The sequence below is a fragment of the Panulirus ornatus genome, chromosome 52, assembly GCF_036320965.1.
Source record: "Panulirus ornatus isolate Po-2019 chromosome 52, ASM3632096v1, whole genome shotgun sequence".
In the NCBI taxonomy this organism is placed as follows: domain Eukaryota; kingdom Metazoa; phylum Arthropoda; class Malacostraca; order Decapoda; family Palinuridae; genus Panulirus; species Panulirus ornatus.
The window spans coordinates 14,419,629-14,440,763 of record NC_092275.1 but is presented as its reverse complement, the minus strand read 5'-3'; the positions used below and the strand labels follow the sequence as shown (position 1 = coordinate 14,440,763).

Genomic DNA, 21,135 nt, shown 5'->3' with positions numbered 1-21,135 from the left:
CCAGGCATGAATAGACACGCTGTTCGGATGCTGCGGAAAAAGTATCGTACGCGCCTGTTGAAGGGCACCGAGACCAAGCATTTAAATTTTGAAATTCCATTGATTCATAGTTGATAAGATATCCCATTACGAATCTATTTATACTCTATCAGCTATTTCGTCAGCAGAATCACTGACAGCCTATGTTGTAGATGGTGTGTGGGAGGTGTGAGAGTGATGGCGCTTGAAGGTTTTTATAAATTACTTAACCATCGACATAGTTAATATTGTCTGAGTGATGATAATGTCGACGCCATGACTCGACCGTCGTCATGAGGCTCACTCGACCGTCACAGCGACTCACTAACTGGTTTACCAGGACGAAGCTGTCGACGAGGAGACGACGACTATCATCATAAGACGGTGGTGGTCAAGACTGGGTATCCCTATAAGGCTCAGTGTCGTCAAGAGGACTTCATAGGGATCGTTGTCACCCAGATGGCTGTATATAAGACTGTATAAGGCTGGCTGACGCCCTCAAGACTGCATTAAGGCTGCACAGAGTTTTATGTCCCTGGTTGCACCATTAGTATAATTTGGTCTGGTGTAAAGTTACATGCTATTGGACGCTGTGGTAAAGTTTGAGGTTTGGTTTAGTTCTAACATTTTTCTTTGGTTCGATATGATAGACAGACCATATGTATGACAGTATGGGTAAAGAGTTTATGGTCAAGGGTAGGTAAGTGGAGCCAAGTATAGGCCATGTAGTGGGCACAGTGCAGTGATACAGAAGCGAGACATGTGGGTCCCAGTGACCCAGAGGTTCCTCTACCCGTCATAGGATATGAAATACAGATAACCAGGGTTCGATCCTCGATGCTCCGTACCAATATTGCGATGGAGCAGATCATATACTGGGTCTATAGTGTACACGTAAACCTGACGCAGTTATGGGTCAGGAGAAGGACGAGGGGACATAAAGTACATGATACATGATAATCTACAGAACGATGTGTAATGCTGACGGTTACATGTGAACAGTTATATGATCTCGGTAATCACAACACCAGTCATGTTGGCATGAATGAAGGGTACGTGGCTGGCAACAGGTGGAGGTCAACACAGGACGTGTACAGTGAGGTGGTGGTGCAACATAACTGGGGGAGGAAGGCTCATGTGTGTGGTCTGCCATCTAAATAAAGTATTTCACCATCAGGAAAATAGTCTCCAAGTTCTCAAAACCTCAGTCCTTAAACTGGAGACCACAAGCTTTATGGACTGTTTTATGAATCATACAACTAAGAATGTTAGACCATAAAAGCTCAGAACAGTGTTATCTTGAGGCAATGTCCGTACAAAGTACTTTGATAACCCAGGATGATTTAGCTGCCAAGTTATCGTATCATCACAACCAAACCTCTACATCGTCGTGGACCTAAAATCTAACAACAATTTGTGAGAGGTTATGGTTTGTGTGACGGGACGTCATGTGTGACGGGGCGTCATGTGTGACGGGACGTCATGTATCACGGGGGTATATAAGTGTGACGGGGCGTCAGTGTGTGACGTGGGTACATAAGTGTGACGTGGGTACATGAGTGTGACGGGGGGTCATGTGTGACTCCAGACCTCATCCAGGGCTGGGTCGTGACCACCCGCCTTAGAGATGTCATGAGGGGTCACAGGTCACGTATCCCCCTGCCCAGGAAGACAGACATACTTCCAGCAACAGCTGAACATAGATATCCATCAGTGATGTTAACAGTTATCATATTCAAGATAGTTAACGAACATAAATTAGTTCTGACCTAACTCGACCCAGCCATAAGTAGGTCACTTCACAATACAGGGTAGTCAGGAACACTCTAACGAGCGTCGTTTGTAAAAATACTGGAAAGGCCAATCGGGAAACAGATGGATGCCTTCTTGTGAAAGAGAACCACATTAGTGGGAGACAACACCATCTCAGGAAATGCCACGAATAACGAACTTCTAATGAGAAAGTAAGGTCCATGTTCAAGAAGGCTGGAGGATCATGTGTATCTGGAATACCAAAAGCATTCGATGCTGTACCAAACAGGAGGTTAAGGAGTTCCACTTTGCCTCCTGGCAAATGCTAGATTGCATTGGATTACATGATTGAGAAGATATTCAGCAACTCTTCCCATCCTACTTTATACAAAACCCTAAAATATGTTTCGCAGGTTCGGGCACGGCTTTTAAAGAGGAGAAGGTCTAGAGAAGAGACTCAAAGATGCTACCAAAAGTTGAGTTACACGGGAAGACTAAAAGTCTTAAATTAGCCCACAATGAAAGTTCTTAAACCATCTCAGTGACGTAGATATTGAAAAGTTCTTCAACCTGAGGACATAACATGAAAGTAAGCAAGAAACTTGTTGGGAAATATCTAAAGAAGTTCTTAGATAGTGTATAAGAACAGCGGATGATTGGAATAAACTGAGTTATGGGACTGTGAATGTAGAGAACATGGAGAAGTTTGAAAAGTTGTATGATTGAGAAAGTTTATAGATGGGGCCCCACGAGAGAACTCTCTCCCTCATACAAACCCGACACAACTCAGCCTAGCATACGTCATGTAAGTCGCTGTGATCAAGAACATATCATGGAGAGAATCTGAACAATAATAGCCAAAAAGTTCATAATGAATATTTGAAAACGAACAACATACTGGTAATGTGTCTGATTATTTTGAAAGCGATTAATTCAGTTTTATTATCATTTCATTAACAGAAAGAATACTCATCATAATGCCGTATATATAGGTGTTGCGTTTGTAGATGTTCATAATGTCCGTATGTAAAACAATTATTGATACTTCAACAGTTGGATATAGGATTTATGCCAAAAGTCACTACAAATGATTGCTATTTCCTTGGTAAACGTGTTCATCTTTCTTGTTGATTGTGATGTAACGTATGTTAACGTTACGGCAATCATAGAAGGAATCTATTTCTTCTACTTACAATTCAATTCTATATGAAAGAACAACTTCAATATCAATATCAAGAACTAAAGTAGCTTTTAAAGAAATACTTATGTTTACCCGGTAAGATTTTACATTTTCTCTCATTCTTATTCGTTTTTTATGATACTCTCTCTGGCCAAGGTTATATGTTGTGTAACTAACAAGGGTCGTTCGTATAATGTTTACAATCACTAAAATCAAACTGTTGCTCACTTTCAATGATTTTCTGGTTGGCAGTTGATGTTGATCGAAAATCCAGCAAATAGAACGTAATAGCACATTATGATTTTTTCTTTATATAGTAAAGACTAGAGAGTACTTGTCCAAGAATCTGATCTCTACACGTAAAACCTTAGTTTCTGTGGGTTCAGGATGAATAATTAATGGATACTTAGGTAGTATTGTTGTAATTAGGAAAAGATAAGAATCAAGAAGGATATGTAATGTGATGAAAGCACTGGAATGAAAAGTGGATGAAAAACTTTCAAGATTCCATGGTCATGTGAAACACATGGCATACGTACAGTTATTTTGCTTTAATATACAAGTAGAGGAGGTAGACAACCGACGACATGAACAGCTGCAATTAGAGACTTATTTAAGCTAGGGATAACTGAGATAGCGTTAAACGAAAGAGTTTGGATGGGATGCGATGGAGTAGTCTGATTGAATACTTGTATACAATGATCTGCCTTATGTATATGGAAACTGAATTGAGAATAGACTGATAGATAGAAATATGAGTTGATGCAATAGGTATACAGACAGACAGACAGACAGATTAATAGATAGATAGATATAGATAGATGATAGATTAGAAAGGATTACTGAACTTTATATATCTATTTGGCGTTGATTTCTATAGTTTGTCGAGAAGAGGACACTATTAATCTAAAAACACTTTTTAAGCTCCTGTTTCATCAGCTGTAAGATATTCAGATACCTGAGTTTTAAGATATTGTGAACGAGCTCGGTAATAAAATGTGAACGCGTCCACAAAAACACGAGTCCCACTAGTATAGGCTCATGGCTAGCTTAACTGAGAAGAAACTGACACAACTATATAATTCTGATTTACTTAAAAAAGAACGGATAAATTATATGGATAATTTTAGAATAGACAAGTAAAATTTTCATGTTAAAGGGAAGAGAATGTAGATAGTTTCAGAAGACATAACAACGAGTCTATCGCGGCTAGTGTGGCGGGAAGCAGCGAATTGTTTACAAGCTCACAATGGCAGCCACGCAAACCAACCTCCATCAGTATTTCAAAGCTAGAAAGAGTGCTCGAGAGAAAAATTCAATTAAGAATGTTAAGAAGACTATTGTCAGTGATGGATCCGAGAATCGAAGGCTATTGGGGATCTCCAGGAGGAAAGAGGTGGAGAGTGTTGAAGAGGACAGGCCGGGTGTGCTGGGCTTGTTAGTGTCTAAACCCTTGGCCCACAGCCAGGATCAACTTGACAGTGGACTGTTGGCCACCAGAACCTCGGCCCACAACCGAAGTCAACCTAAAGATGGGTTGTTAGCTCCCAGGACCTCGACGCATCCCCTTGATCAATCTGACGGTGGTCAGCTGACCACCAGAACCTCGACCCACCACCACCATGATGCTCCTACAGATGATGATCAGGTATGCCAGGGCCTTATTAAATACAGTTAGTATCCAACTTCGTGCCCTTTTGTTTGTACAGAGACTGCAAAGTTTATGAACACTCCTGGGTAAATATTTCACTTTCAACCATTTGTAAGAGCCTCTTAATTCTTACCAGAGGGAAAGACTGACTTTGTCACCGTGTAGGACATTGGTCATTACTGATTTGTTTTAGTTGGTGTTTATATCAAGATATAAAAAGCGTGAGTTGTTTCATTTCATATCTTTGATAAATACTTTATATTGTTTCATGTATAAGATCAAGATTTTCTGACGGTTTGATTTTTAAAGATTTTGGTTTTTAGTATGCATATTACTGTACATGTTTTTCGTTTGTTTACCCTTTTAAAATGTTTGTAAGGTGTTTACTTGAGATACGAAACAGAAATAGGCAATATTACAAATGTATTGTACGTCTTCAGTGATTTTTTGATAAACTCTTTTTAGGACTTTCAGAGCTAGGATTTGGGCACTTAGTGGATATTGTTTGGGGTCTTATAAATTTACACTCGATTATGCTTGGAAAATAGTTCTGGACTTCATCATCTGTGGTTTTTAAAGATATGTATATTTTCACAGAGTGAAGCAGAAGAGAACTCATGCACTCCAACCAGACATTTGAAAGTGGAAGAAAGTGAAACACTGCCTTTAACGCCTAAACGAAAAAGGGACGAGGATGAGGAAACCAAGAGAAAAAAGAGAAAGCAGGTTGAAGAGAATGATGGATCTCAAACTCCTAAGGATTCAGAGAGCAGAATTAGTGTACATCCACAAACTGCTCCAAGATCAGCAAAGAAGAGGCTCATCATGGGGTCTGAAGGGGAAGAAACAACAGCAACTAGTATAATTAAGGTGGTGTTCGAGTTCTTATACTGTTTGCTAATATGGTAGATGCAAGACTTTCAAAGCTGCATATATTTTTTCTTTTCTTAGAGACTCATTGTGAGAGAATTAGCAAGTGTCATGTCTTTTGGTATGTATTCCTGAGAAAATTTTCTTTCATAGATGTTTTTCATTTGTTCTGTGGCTTGATTCATAGTGCTGTGGAATTTTGTTTATTCGTTAAGGGTACCTGTAAACTAACTTAGGGATGAATTAGTTCACAGGTTGATCCATTGTATGATATGTTTTATATAAAATTTAGGTTACCCAGTGATAAGATACTATAGACAGCCTTTGCTGGGGACACTTGCTTGTGTTTATATTGTCTTGAGTTACTAGTGTATTTCTAGTTGGCTGCTCTCATTAGTTCTGAACTTTATTAGAAAGAATGCTATCCCTCATGTTACCAATAACAGTTAATGTGCATGTATAGGTTGACCATGAAGCAAAATCATGTGGTAAGTATTTAGAAGAGAATTAACATAATAAAGTGTGGTGAAAAACGATGAGCCTAGTGCTGAAATATGCTTTGGGCTTGACATAAGTAAGAAAATTTTGGGTAGTAGTTGGTAGGCAGCTAATGACTGGGGAGATATATTACCAGTACTCCCCACCTGGGTATCAGGAGTGACATCTGCTTAGTGCACCAGCACTTTAGTGGTTGTCAAGTTGCACTCGTCTGACCCGGGTAGCTGCCTTTTCATTCTGTCTTACTAACATGGGGACTATTGGCATTCTGTCCACAAACATACAATCTCTCCTTGTCATATGTAACACTTGACAACACTTTACTCTCACAGTTCATTCTTCGTAACTAGATTTTCCTGTGGTGAGCACTATGTGCTACCTCTGCCTTTTGGCAAAATGGTTGGAGCAGTAGATAGAAGTAGTTGGTAGGAACATTTAGGCATAATTATTAGGTAGGAACATTAGGTAGAAGCCGTAGGTAGGAGCATTAGATAGAAGTAGTCATTACAAGCATTAAATAGGATCCTCTACAAACTCTGTGCTTGACTTGCCCTGTGCTAGTGACCTGTTAAGGGTGAGGCACTGAAGGCTAAGTGGCAGAGGAGTTCTTTAGTTATGTAGACTGTTGCCATTGCAGTCATTTAGAATACTCCAGTTATTCTTCACTTTTTCTTTGCCTATTGCCAGTTCCCCATCCACTTCCATTCATTCTCTTGGTCTTTCAATATATTCATCTATGGCAAAACATTTTCTTGCTCTCACGCTATGACTCATGTACCCTCTTTTTCAGCCCTTGCAAAGAAAAATTCTAATTTTTTTTTCAAAATATGTACTCAGACTTTTCTTTTGCTCAAGTCTGAATTTCTTCTACAGAAGCTTACACCAGAGGAGATCAAAGGGCACTTGGGGAAATGTGGTAGACTGGATGAACTACGTGCAAAACTTCTCAAAGTAAATCAGTGTGCTGAGAAACTTCGACAATTCAAGGAAAGTGCAGTTGATGATCCACGTTTAATTGAGCCACCTTCTCCACGTAGAGGGGTTGCAAGCTTGCAGTTAGAGAAGTTTACTTCGCTAGATGTTGAAGTTCTTGTTAGGTAAGAGAACTTTTGGTGTTCTTCAAAATGAAAAATGTCACAGTAAATCCTGTGAAGAGTACTATATAAGCATTAATTCTGTATATGAAGTGTCACTTCAGATGAACATCTTAGGGACAAAGTGTGAGATAACAGGGAGAGTGAGAGATAGTCATGATGAATGGGATGGCAAAAGTTCAGGAGAGGATGAGATTGCAGTTGCTACTCAAGCAAGTGATAATATTATTGTTTGTCAGGCTGTTCAGCATATGTATGGCATATGCATGATGTTCATTGAAATATTTTATGATCCTCACCAGCCCACAGAAAACTCCTGTGAAGACACCTTGCAAGACACCTGTGAAAACTCCTGCCTGTGAGCGTTATCGACACCTGGTTGAGAAGCCATCTGAGGAGTTGGTGTTACCTTTTAAGTACCGCTTTGTGAAGGAAGTGTTTAGAGCTGTGGATACGGTTGTCTCTCTTCTCCATAACAGACAAGAAGTTATTACCTACAGCAAGCTAAAACCAGCAGTCCAGGAAATGTTGAGAAGGTATGTAATGTATGTTAGAGAAAATTAGCTTTGGAGTTACAAGACTTATTTTTGTAGTGAAGGATTTTTGTGTTACATGTGCTTATTATTTCTGTTGTCATAGCAGTTGTTTCAGAACACACAGTTTCCAGCTATTACAGTAAAATATCCACATCCAAAAGTACTTCATTCAGGGTCAGTCAGTCAAGGCTTTCATTTTGCTTGCATATGTTTGTTATTCTTGTATATGATATCTTTTTTAGAAATATAAAGGTAAGAAGATTTAGTTTCTCAGATTTACTGTAAGTTGAAGCTCAGTGTATTACACACCCTGATTCTAAAATGCCATAAGTTCTAATTGTTCATAATGTTCTAAATGGGTAAATAGAGTGGAAGTGAAATAGTACTGAAGGGAGAGAAAAAGGGGGAAAAATGTATTCAAGAGGTGTGTAGAGACAAACATTAAAGGTATGGAGGATTCTGCATATACTGCCTAGCTGAGTTGATTGGAAAAATGCATAAATGATACAGATAGAAAGATTTCTGTCATTGGTTTTTGTATCATTCACTTATCGTTAACTTATTCCCAATTTCAAAGGGTGGATAAAGTGCATGAAGTATATTAAACAAATATTGGAATATAGTTAGATTTATATTACTGGAAGGAAGATCCCATGGTTAATTAAACTGTACAAAGGTTTTCTTTTTTACTGTATTATTTTTTCCTATATTTGGTACTCCAACAGAACACTACATGAAAGGCACCTTGGACAGATCAAGACTGTGTTTCCACTTGCATATATCTTCAAGCAAGAATGCAATAAGAATAAGATAAATGCAGGTACAGTTATCAGCAATTATATTGTATGCTTGCCATGGTTAGGGCATAATCTGTTTTTTTTTTTTTTTTTTTTTTTTTTTATACTTTGTCGCTGTCTCCCACGTTTGCGAGGTAGTGCAAGGAAACAGACGAAAGAAATGGCCCAACCCCCCCCCCCCCATACACATGTACATACACACGTCCACACACGCAAATATACATACCTACACAGCTTTCCATGGTTTACCCCAGACGCTTCACATGCCTTGCTTCAATCCACTGACAGCACGTCAACCCCGGTATACCACATCGCTCCAATTCACTCTATTCCTTGCCCTCCTTTCACCCTCCTGCATGTTCAGGCCCCGATCACACAAAATCTTTTTCACTCCATCTTTCCACCTCCAATTTAGTCTCCCTCTTCTCCTTGTTCCCTCCACCTCCGACACATATATCCTCTTGGTCAATCTTTCCTCACTCATCCTCTCCATGTGCCCAAACCACTTCAAAACACCCTCTTCTGCTCTCTCAACCACGCTCTTTTTATTTCCACACATCTCTCTTACCCTTACGTTACTCACTCGATCAAACCACCTCACACCACACATTGTCCTCAAACATCTCATTTCCAGCACATCCATCCTCCTGCGCACAACTCTATCCATAGCCCACGCCTCGCAACCATACAACATTGTTGGAACCACTATTCCTTCAAACATACCCATTTTTGCTTTCCGAGATAATGTTCTCGACTTCCACACATTCTTCAAGGCCCCCAGGATTTTCGCCCCCTCCCCCACCCTATGATCCACTTCCGCTTCCATGGTTCCATCCGCTGCCAGATCCACTCCCAGATATCTAAAACACTTCACTTCCTCCAGTTTTTCTCCATTCAAACTCACCTCCCAATTGACTTGACCCTCAACCCTACTGTACCTAATAACCTTGCTCTTATTCACATTTACTCTTAACTTTCTTCTTCCACACACTTTTCCAAACTCAGTCACCAGCTTCTGCAGTTTCTCACATGAATCAGCTACCAGCGCTGTATCATCAGCGAACAACAACTGACTCACTTCCCAAGCTCTCTCATCCCCAACAGACTTCATACTTGCCCCTCTTTCCAAAACTCTTGCATTTACCTCCCTAACAACCCCATCCATAAACAAATTAAACAACCATGGAGACATCACACACCCCTGCCGCAAACCTACATTCACTGAGAACCAATCACTTTCCTCTCTTCCTACACGTACACATGCCTAACATCCTCGATAAAAACTTTTCACTGCTTCTAACAACTTTCCTCCCACACCATATATTCTTAATACCTTCCACAGAGCATCTCTATCAACTCTATCATATGCCTTCTCCAGATCCATAAATGCTACATACAAATCCATTTGCTTTTCTAAGTATTTCTCACATACATTCTTCAAAGCAAACACCTGATCCACACATCCTCTACCACTTCTGAAACCACACTGCTCTTCCCCAATCTGATGCTTTTTACATGCCTTCACCCTCTCGATCAATACCCTCCCATATAATTTACCAGGAATACTCAACAAACTTATACCTCTGTAATTTGAGCACTCACTCTTATCCCCTTTGCCTTTGTACAATGGCACTATGCACGCATTCCGCCAATCCTCAGGCACCTCACCATGAGTCATACATACATTAAATAACCTTACCAACCAGTCAACAATACAGTCACCCCCTTTTTTAATAAATTCCACTGCAATACCATCCAAACCTGCTGCCTTGCCGGCTTTCATCTTCCGCAAAGCTTTCACTGTGTGAAAAAATGTCAAATTTAGTTAGGTTCTTTTAAACTTTTTATGCTGATTGAAGCAATACTTTCACAGGAACTAGAGATGGATCCAAGAATTCTTATGAGTTATCAGTTGCTGCTAATTTGGATTACAAGCCAGCGTCCACCCAAAATCTTACAAAGAAGTTTGACAGCATTTTAAATCCTCAGACTCCAAAGGTTGGTGTACTGCTGTATTGTAGGAAGCAGATGGTGTCTCGGACTGTACATGAAGACTCATGGGAGAAATTTAGGGATAGAAGAAAAGTTTAAAGCCTTCCTTTATCAACTCTTAGTTTATTTTTGTCGTTTGTATTGCCATTACAGTTACACTTGTGTGTCCCATTAGTTATGAAACCTTTACCATGAATAACATAAATGTAGATATTAGGCATGAAAACCTGACTATAGATAATGTAAATGTAGAAATTTTGTCATATATATTTAAGCCATTTTTCTTCAAAACTCACCCCCATGTTTCCTTTGTCTACATTGATGGGTCCAGTTCTTTTTGTACACTTCATTATTCATAAGCTTAACACTAGATAATCCTTTCCTGTTAGAGCAATTGAATCTAAATGCAGAAACTACAGACCAAGAAACTAAACTAATGCATTAAGCCTAATTTCTGTAAGGCTGTACCCTGCCTGTCAGAAAGTAGTAACAAGCTGTTGTTGCTTTATATTTTGAAATAGATATAGAAGAATATAAACATTTGATTACTTTTTGTATGTATGTATGTATGACTCACGGTGAGGTGCCTGAGGATTGGCGGAATGCGTGCATAGTGCCATTGTACAAAGGCAAAGGGGATAAGAGTGAGTGCTCAAATTACAGAGGTATAAGTTTGTTGAGTATTCCTGGTAAATTATATGGGAGGGTATTGATTGAGAGGGTGAAGGCATGTACAGAGCATCAGATTGGGGAAGAGCAGTGTGGTTTCAGAAGTGGTAGAGGATGTGTGGATCAGGTGTTTGCTTTGAAGAATGTATGTGAGAAATACTTATAAAAGCAAATGGATTTGTATGTAGCATTTATGGATCTGGAGAAGGCATATGATAGAGTTGATAGAGATGCTCTGTGGAAGGTATTAAGAATATATGGTGTGGGAGGCAAGTTGTTAGAAGCAGTGAAAAGTTTTTATCGAGGATGTAAGGCATGTGTACGTGTAGGAAGAGAGGAAAGTGATTGGTTCTCAGTGAATGTAGGTTTGCGGCAGGGGTGTGTGATGTCTCCATGGTTGTTTAATTTGTTTATGGATGGGGTTGTTAGGGAGGTGAATGCAAGAGTTTTGGAAAGAGGGGCAAGTATGAAGTCTGTTGGGGATGAGAGAGCTTGGGAAGTGAGTCAGTTGTTGTTCGCTGATGATACAGCGCTGGTGGCTGATTCATGTGAGAAACTGCAGAAGCTGGTGACTGAGTTTGGTAAAGTGTGTGAAAGAAGAAAGTTAAGAGTAAATGTGAATAAGAGCAAGGTTATTAGGTACAGTAGGGTTGAGGGTCAAGTCAATTGGGAGGTGAGTTTGAATGGAGAAAAACTGGAGGAAGTGAAGTGTTTTAGATATCTGGGAGTGGATCTGGCAGCGGATGGAACCATGGAAGCGGAAGTGGATCATAGGGTGGGGGGAGGGGGCGAAAATTTTGGGAGCCTTGAAGAATGTGTGGAAGTCGAGAACATTATCTCAGAAAGCAAAAATGGGTATGTTTGAAGGAATAGTGGTTCCAACAATGTTGTATGGTTGCGAGGCGTGGGCTATGGATAGAGTTGTGCGCAGGAGGATGGATGTGCTGGAAATGAGAAGTTTGAGGACAATGTGTGGTGTGAGGTGGTTTGATCGAGTAAGTAACGTAAGGGTAAGAGAGATGTGTGGAAATAAAAAGAGCGTGGTTGAGAGAGCAGAAGAGGGTGTTTTGAAATGGTTTGGGCACATGGAGAGAATGAGTGAGGAAAGATTGACCAAGAGGATATATGTGTCGGAGGTGGAGGGAACGAGGAGAAGAGGGAGACCAAATTGGAGGTGGAAAGATGGAGTGAAAAAGATTTTGTGTGATCGGGGCCTGAACATGCAGGAGGGTGAAAGGAGGGCAAGGAAAAGAGTGAATTGGAGCGATGTGGTATACCGGGGTTGACGTGCTGTCAGTGGATTGAATCGGGGCATGTGAAGCGTCTGGGGTATACCATGGAAAGCTGTGTAGGTATGTATATTTGCGTGTGTGGACGTGTGTATATACATGTGTGTGGGGGTGGGTTGGGCCATTTCTTTCGTCTGTTTCCTTGCGCTACCTCGCAAACGCGGGAGACAGCGACAAAGCAAAAAAAAAAAAAAAAAAAAAAAAAATCTAGTAGCTTTCTTGAGATGTTGGTTTTCCTGTGTGCTTTGGGCTCATATTGTTAGGCATGTTTAGCAAGGTGGCTGCTGTGTTGAATAGGTTTAGGTACATATTATTTATGTTCAATTCTGACAGGTCAGGATACTTTAGTGTTCAAATGAGAAGTAATTTGGTAAAATTTTCTTTTTCATGTTTGCTTTGTTACTTGTTTGCAAAAGTTAAAGGTCTATAATTCTGTGGCAGCATGTAGTTTAAAGAACCTGATTTAGGAAAACTTGCATAGGTATTTTTGTTTATTAATATCATTTGATAATCATTCATTCTTTTCAAAGATAAATGTTTGCTGGTGCAGCACTGTTAAGCTTGGATAATTATGCAGTTGTTATATTTTCACAGAAGCAGTGATTAACGTAAACTTGTTTTCCAGTTTCGCAAAATGGATTCCATTGTGTTGGTGGAGCGTCGTAACATATTCCACAACTCTTTAGTGGGTATCGTACAGGATCATCACGACCACTTTCTTCAGGTAAATATGAAAATGTTAAAGATTTTTAGTAGAATTCATGAATTTCTACCTATAACACGGTTATTCCTTTCATGGAATCACTGTTATCAGAATACTTCAAAAATAACTTTCTTTTTAGCCATAGTATTATCTCATTACCATTAAAGGTTTGCTACATTCAAGCTCTACACCATCATTGATTAATTTTTTTTTCAATTGTCCCTTTCAAATGGGGAGGGTAAGCATGCTACTTACATGTCTGTTTGTCATATGAGGCAACTGACATGGGCAGGATTAGGGAGCTGGAAGCCATTCTCTCCAGTATTATTTCTTCATAAAATAGGAACAGGAGCCAAGTGAGGATTCAACTTCATGGGCTCAGGCTGGGGTATCTTAGTGTGCATGATTGTAATCAGATTGAAAAGAAGGGAGAAATAGTGTTGTTTTTATTGAAAGAAACCTGGTTGCTATGGCACTGAATGAAAGGGGAAGGTACAATGGTTCAGGGGTTAAAGTTTGGGGTTAGTGAAGTGAGGAACTGTGTGACTTTTTCAAAGAGTGTAAGAAAATGAGTTCAAGAGTTAAGTGAATCACTAAGTGGGTGATAGCCATCAGGTGACTGAGTCATGAATGTGTGAAGTTTCAGCCAGCAACTGCATTAGTGCAGCATCTTGCAGGTCCCTGCTGCTATTTGATGGTTGAGGCCGGGATGGCAAATTGTGTGTACAGAGCTTGAAAAGTTTTTGATTTTTCCTGCTATCATGGTGAAACAATTAATTTATTTATGTAGAATAATTGGTAAAAGTAATGATTTTTCGTCGTTACAGTCCCTAGACCCTCCCATCATGAACTCCTCTGGCATGAATATTAAGAGATGGCATCCAGCATTCCCACTAGAAGATGTACCAGATATTGAGCCATCTGCCTTACCCCAGCCACCCATTACTGAAAAATTTGAAACTGCTAGAGATATTCTTGGTGAGTGTATTATTTTGTTTGCTTTGATGGATAACAGTTGTCTCCATGTGCATTACGTTTATGACTTTAGATCAAGACTGTTGATCCCTGTGTACTTGAAAATACATTATTGAATGTATTAATTGATATTATTTTGTATTTGCTATTTTGCAGACCTTTAGATTAGTAATTTGTTGTAGTTGCATATTGATATTTTTTATTTAAACAAAATGGAAAGAGGTTTCCACATAGGGCATCTCATGATTATTTGTTTTACCTTCAGAGGAGAATTATAAGGTTAGATTTGCATTTATGTTAACCTTTCATCCTTGTTTTCAAGACGGTTCCACTGCAGATTTTCATGTCAGCCTGGAAATGAAATATATGTATTCTTTGAGTGTTTATACTCTGTCCATTCTTCCTTGTCTTCACATCTCCCTCTCATACTTTCATCAATACTACCATGAATTTTCACTTACTTATCATCTGCCTTAGCATCTTTAAAAGTTCTCATTTATGTGTCTTTCAAATGAGGCACTCAATATCTCATTTTTATAGTCTGATTCACTAACTTTTCTTTTAACTACCAGTGTTGACAGTTTTGTCTTATCTTTTGATTTCTGAACTGTTATTTCTACCTGAGAATACTTTGGTGTAATGCCAGTACTGTAAGGGTGAGAAAATTTTTCCATCATATTGACTTACTGAACACTGTAACACTTTACCAGTCCATTCCATGAAACCTCTTAGAGATTTTCATACTGTTTTATTGTATGCTCAGGTTTTGCTTTTCCAATTCTGTTTTGCCTTTAACTGTTAGATAGTTAAACACCTTTACAGCTTCAAATTATTGATCCAGAAGTACACTGAGATTGATGATTTTTTTTTTTTTTTTTTTATACTTTGTCGCTGTCTCCCGCGTTTGCGAGGTAGCGCAAGGAAACAGACGAAAGAAATGGCCCAACCCCCCCCATACACATGTATATACATACGTCCACACACGCAAATATACATACCTACACAGCTTTCCATGGTTTACCCCAGACGCTTCACATGCCCTGATTCAATCCACTGACAGCACGTCAACCCCGGTATACCACATCGCTCCAATTCACTCTATTCCTTGCCCTCCTTTCACCCTCCTGCATGTTCAGGCCCCGATCACACAAAATCTTTTTCACTCCATCTTTCCACCTCCAATTTGGTCTCCCTCTTCTCCTCGTTCCCTCCACCTCCGACACATATATCCTCTTGGTCAATCTTTCCTCACTCATTCTCTCCATGTGCCCAAACCACTTCAAAACACCCTCTTCTGCTCTCTCAACCACGCTCTTTTTATTTCCACACATCTCTCTTACCCTTACGTTACTCACTCGATCAAACCACCTCACACCACACATTGTCCTCAAACATCTCATTTCCAGCACATCCATCCTCCTGCGCACAACTCTATCCATAGCCCACGCCTCACAACCATACAACATTGTTGGAACCACTATTCCTTCAAACATACCCATTTTTGCTTTCCGAGATAATGTTCTTGACTTCCACACATTCTTCAAGGCTCCCAGAATTTTCGCCCCCTCCCCCACCCTATGATCCACTTCCGCTTCCATGGTTCCATCCGCTGCCAGATCCACTCCCAGATATCTAAAACACTTCACTTCCTCCAGTTTTTCTCCATTCAAACTCACCTCCCAATTGACTTGACCCTTATTGATTGATGATTGATGATATCTTAGATATTAGGGGTATACTTCTTAATCGAGGATGTAAGGCATGTGTACGTGTAGGAAGAGAGGAAAGTGATTGGTTCTCAGTGAATGTAGGTTTGCGGCAGGGGTGTGTGATGTCTCCATGGTTGTTTAATTTGTTTATGGATGGGGTTGTTAGGGAGGTGAATGCAAGAGTTTTGGAAAGAGGAGCAAGTATGAAGTCTGTTGGGGATGAGAGAGCTTGGGAAGTGAGTCAGTTGTTGTTCGCTGATGATACAGCGCTGGTGGCTGATTCATGTGAGAAACTGCAGAAGCTGGTGACTGAGTTTGGTAAAGTGTGTGAAAGAAGAAAGTTAAGAGTAAATGTGAATAAGAGCAAGGTTATTAGGTACAGTAGGGTTGAGGGTCAAGTCAATTGGGAGGTGAGTTTGAATGGAGAAAAACTGGAGGAAGTGAAGTGTTTTAGATATCTGGGAGTGGATCTGGCAGCGGATGGAACCATGGAAGCGGAAGTGGATCATAGGGTGGGGGAGGGGGCGAAAATTCTGGGAGCCTTGAAGAATGTGTGGAAGTCAAGAACATTATCTCGGAAAGCAAAAATGGGTATGTTTGAAGGAATAGTGGTTCCAACAATGTTGTATGGTTGTGAGGCGTGGGCTATGGATAGAGTTGTGCGCAGGAGGATGGATGTGCTGGAAATGAGATGTTTGAGGACAATGTGTGGTGTGAGGTGGTTTGATCGAGTAAGTAACGTAAGGGTAAGAGAGATGTGTGGAAATAAAAAGAGCGTGGTTGAGAGAGCAGAAGAGGGTGTTTTGAAATGGTTTGGGCACATGGAGAGAATGAGTGAGGAAAGATTGACCAAGAGGATATATGTGTTGGAGGTGGAGGGAACGAGGAGAAGAGGGAGACCAAATTGGAGGTGGAAAGATGGAGTGAAAAAGATTTTGTGTGATCGGGGCCTGAACATGCAGGAGGGTGAAAGGAGGGCAAGGAATAGAGTGAATTGGAGCGATGTGGTATACCGGGGTTGACGTGCTGTCAGTGGATTGAATCGGGGCATGTGAAGCGTCTGGGGTAAACCATGGAAAGCTGTGTAGGTATGTATATTTGCGTGTGTGGACGTATGTATATACATGTGTATGGGGGTGGGTTGGGCCATTTCTTTCGTCTGTTTCCTTGCGCTACCTCGCAAACGCGGGAGACAGCGGCAAAAAAAAAAAAAAACTTAATGGAATTTACTCATGAACATAAAAGTGTCGTGCAATTTTTTCCTGTCTCCCGATGATTCAAGGTGTGTAGCAGTATATTATGCATAGTGACTTTGGTAACATTTGGTACATATCATCATGTTCATTTGTACCCCGTAAACTCACTACCTTTTTCTTCGTATTGAGATAGCTCAGTGGTGGTGATTATCATGTGAAGGTAAGGTCTTTGTTTCATTTTAACCCACTGGACATGAGTTGAGGCTTTTCTTGAGTGACTATATTTACCTGTTCCTACAAATGGAATTTGAAATGGTTGCTAATTCAGTAAGTAGATTCTCCATCAAAAGTGTTGCCTTAGAATTGTTTTCAACATACTTAATTTTGGTGTACTTTCAGTACTGATACGAATGAAGGAAATTTTCATAGCAAATTGTGTTAGTACCTTAACCTATTTCTCCACTTTTCATGGAGCATTGAAAAGTTTGTTTTCATGTTTTGAAGATAAACATATTTGTTCTTACTTTATTTAGTTATTTTCTGTAGCTCCTTTAAGAACTTTAGACACATTGAACAGAAGCATCTTTCTGATGTGAAATATCTTATATATATTCTATCACTGAATTTGTTATGCTAAGGTTTATGAGGATTTCTCTTTATTTTAGACAAAGCACAAGACCTTTTCTCTGTCAACTCTCGTTTAGAACGAGCTGTTGTAGAGGCAGCAGCTAAGACACCAGTCAAAGTTGATGCAAAATCACAAACAGCTCCATCGTCGCAACCAGCTGATATCACTGCAGCCTTGAAGGGTGTTTCAAGTTCACTGCTTGAAAAGGTTTGTCTTACCCGTAATGTTTTTAAAATGCTATTCATATTGGAAACTGTACAGAAATCTGTTAGTGTGGAGAGTCTAGTTTACACATTCTAACTTGAGAATGTACTATTTTTGTCACTTAGGCTGAAGGAAGTGTTGGATGTGAAGGCAGGAAGAGGATGTTGTTAAGAGATAATTTTATTATTGTTATGATAGTGAAGGTGAAGATTATTTCAAGGGAGGAGCATATATCTAGGGAATAGGAAAGGTGGAGGTGTGGGTTAGCTATGGAGAGACCGTTCAAACTGCATATAAGGCTTGATTACCTTAAGAAAAAATTGCAGAGAATGGATACAAAATGAGGATAATGTGGAGGGTATATGAGATTGTTGTAGGAGGAAAGTTCATGGATGTAGGAAAAAAATTATGAAGTCTTTGTGAAGTGGATGATATGTCAAGTGCAAGTTTTGAGATTTGCTTGGGCATGAAACAGGATGATGTAACTGACTTTTAAAAGTAATGTATGGATGGGACAGTTGAAAATTAGTTACCACCATCTTATGAAACTGTCTTCTCCAGTTATGAAATTATGATAACGATTTCTTACTGAGCTTTACTTATGGACTCGGAAGTACTCTTGGAAACACAAGTTAACAAATCCCTTTAGTGATACTGTAGTTTTATTAACTTTCAGCTTCATTACCATTGTGCTTCCTTATGGTATGTCACTGCATCCATCCAATCCTTCAGTACGGTATATTGAATTTTTTCCAGAGATCTTACATGCATTACTTGAAAACAGTTTATGCAATGTTGCCTCTATCTCAGTGCAAGACAAAGTGAGTTCATTTACTTAGTACCTGCTCTTTTGTTTTTAGGTGTTGATTGGTTATTAACAAATGTTGAAGATGTTGCATTAACCTTACTTGTAGTGTAGTAAGAAAGGTTATAAATAGCCTTGTTTGATATTGTTTTACTTTTGATGAGATTTTGAGAATTGCAGAAACTAAGTTCTTATCATGATTCTTTAGATTCGTGCACGAGAAGCAGCAAAAAGTGCAAGGGACATGATGAGAAGCAGGGTTGAAAACAAGGAGTTAGAGATGCTCTCAAGGTTGCCTGAAATATCCAGAATCATCCGCAACATTTTCATCACAGAAAAGAAGGCTGCCTTACCGTGGGAGCTTGTGGCTGCTAAAGTTGCTGCTAGCTATACATCTATGATTGGTGGAAGTATGTTTGGTTTCAGTTTTCAGGCTCATGTTGTTTCTTTGCTATAGGTAATGTTATGTTTAAACTACATCTTTCTTTGTACTTTTTTCTTTCTGAGCAGGGTTTGATTTATCAGTTAATTTTTTATGTTGGTGCAGTGACTATCACTGTTAGGCCTCCTGATTTATTTACTTACAATAGTGAAAAGAAAGAAAGCAAAAGTTTATGAAAGTTCAGTAACCCAGGTTTTTTATTTACAGAATTATCTTGTACTTTTCAGGTGAGGTTGACAACCACTTGCATCTGCTGATAAAGGAAATTCCAGGGTTTTGTACTATCCATAAAGTACGCAGTGGCACATTTTTGAAAATTAACAAGAATGAACAGCTAAGCTGTGTAATGGACAAACTTCAGGCAATTATTAAACAGCGAAGGTGATTTACTTTTGTGAACTGTGGCATTTTTGTATCCTGCCAATGTTGAGAACAATTTGTTTAGATTACAGTAGGAACATTACAACTAAAATTTTTGTAATGTTTTGCAAGTGAATGATAGCATACATAAGGTACTGTTGCATGTTTGCAAGGTTTTAGTTGGAGTACATCAGTGTAATCATAAATTTTCAACTGGAATTGCTTGGACGTGGTACTCCATTGTACCAAAGATTTGTTACTTTTATGATTTTTAGCTTATTTGAATTTTTAGCCCAAGGTAAATTTATACAGCATATTGTGCTCAGACAAAAAGTATTCCATTTAACCATTATACAATAGTCCTTATATATGTTTGTTTCTCAGTAGAGCTATTTTTGTGTTGAGAATTTGTTTAATTACTTTATTAGTTCTCTGAGAGGGTATCAAACTATCCCTCCAACCAAAATGCAAGCCATTTTATGTCATTGTGGTATTTTTGTTCATTATTTGGCATTTCTGTGATGTGACTTGGGGAAGATCAGTGTTAAACTTTAGTGTATAAATAAGCTACTGGAGACCTCTCACTGTAGCTCCATTTGCCAAAGTATAGCATTAGTAAGAAAGTTTTTATGTTATTTCATTCCCAGTGGTAAAGGATATGTAAAGAGTAGTACTGCGATTTATGGTTCTTTGAATACAAGGGGTTTTCTTGTATGGTATGGTGAATAGATTATAGATACCCTATGCATATGATTAACAGTGTTCTTATCTGTCAGTGTAGGATTATTAGTCATGCAGTGTGTGTAGTCAGCCTCCTGAAGTGTTACGAGAAGTGCTGATATCTCCTTACTTTAAGGGATGTTTTATCAGTGGATGAGAAATTGTCAGAATTGCACAAATTTTATTATTGAGATTATTGGTAAATGATGTTGAAAAATGGGAAATTGAAAAAATCAGTGCACTTTATTTTTTGCCTTTATGGAATTGATCTCTTTATCTAAACTTTTACTTTTCATTTCTGTGAAATGTTCATAATCTATGCTCCAGAATTTTTTTTGTTTTAACATTTGTTGAAGTAAGACAGCTTTTAGGTGTGAGCACAAGAACAAAATATGTAGAAGTGTAGAATGGTATTGAGAGTATGCAAGAATCCCCTTACTTAGTAATAGAGCTATATTAGATGAATCTTATTTAATGTATATGGATTATTCAGTTTGCTCTTATAGCTTTTCAGTTTTACTGGGAATTTTAATGCATTATAAAAACTTCTGTCCTTTTTTACTACTGAACTGGTTTATGTCCACAAGTCATAAGTTGAAAAAAGTATGGTTAAGTGATATTATAGGAAAATGAGGGTGCTGAATTTGATATAAAGATTATTATAATTTGCTACATTGAAATTTGCACGCAAGATTCTTTGATGAAGAAGCATATTTTATGTAATTGTTATTACTTTTTCAGTTGCTCCCTCATATTTATTTTTCTTGGAGGAGTTTGCAAATAAAAAGTTGTTTATTGCATACATATTTTCAGTACAGGGAGTGCCTTCAAATAGTGCAAGATGAACCATGTAGTTTTTGTGACCTGGCTGTGGCTGCTAGGTGCTGGTTTCATTACATTATACAGGACATAATCCTTCTGCTATTTGGTGGTGTTGCTTAGAAAAACCAAAATACAGTCTACGTAACAGATTTCATATACATAGTATGACTTTCTCCCCTATCCCTAGGGATAGGGGAGAAAGAATACTTCTCACGTATTCCCTGC

The 21,135-nt window shown here is 39.0% G+C and overlaps 1 protein-coding gene across 1 annotated transcript; it reads left to right on the top strand.

Moving 5' to 3' along the window:
• Positions 1 to 4,039: 4,039 nt before the first annotated feature.
• On the top strand, positions 4,040 to 20,886 carry dup (double parked). Its single transcript, XM_071692280.1, has 11 exons — positions 4,040 to 4,598; positions 5,199 to 5,471; positions 6,843 to 7,066; positions 7,366 to 7,599; positions 8,325 to 8,419; positions 10,270 to 10,394; positions 12,972 to 13,070; positions 13,877 to 14,027; positions 17,595 to 17,764; positions 18,775 to 18,976; positions 19,236 to 20,886. Exons 1-11 carry the CDS (start codon positions 4,200 to 4,202, stop codon positions 19,391 to 19,393), a joined length of 2,130 nt encoding a protein of 709 aa, XP_071548381.1. The 5' UTR covers positions 4,040 to 4,199; the 3' UTR covers positions 19,394 to 20,886.
• The last annotated feature ends 249 nt before the right edge of the window (positions 20,887 to 21,135 follow it).

What these genes read in the sequence shown, in the direction of transcription:
- dup (XM_071692280.1), top strand. Translation starts at nt 4,200, where the DNA reads ATGGCAGCCACGCAAACCAACCTCCATCAGTATTTCAAAGCTAGAAAG. An exon ending in CAGCAACTAGTATAATTAAG is followed by an intron (nt 5,472 to 6,842) that starts GTGGTGTTCGAG and finishes TTTCTTCTACAG; the next exon opens with AAGCTTACACCAGAGGAGAT. An exon ending in ATCACGACCACTTTCTTCAG is followed by an intron (nt 13,071 to 13,876) that starts GTAAATATGAAA and finishes TCGTCGTTACAG; the next exon opens with TCCCTAGACCCTCCCATCAT.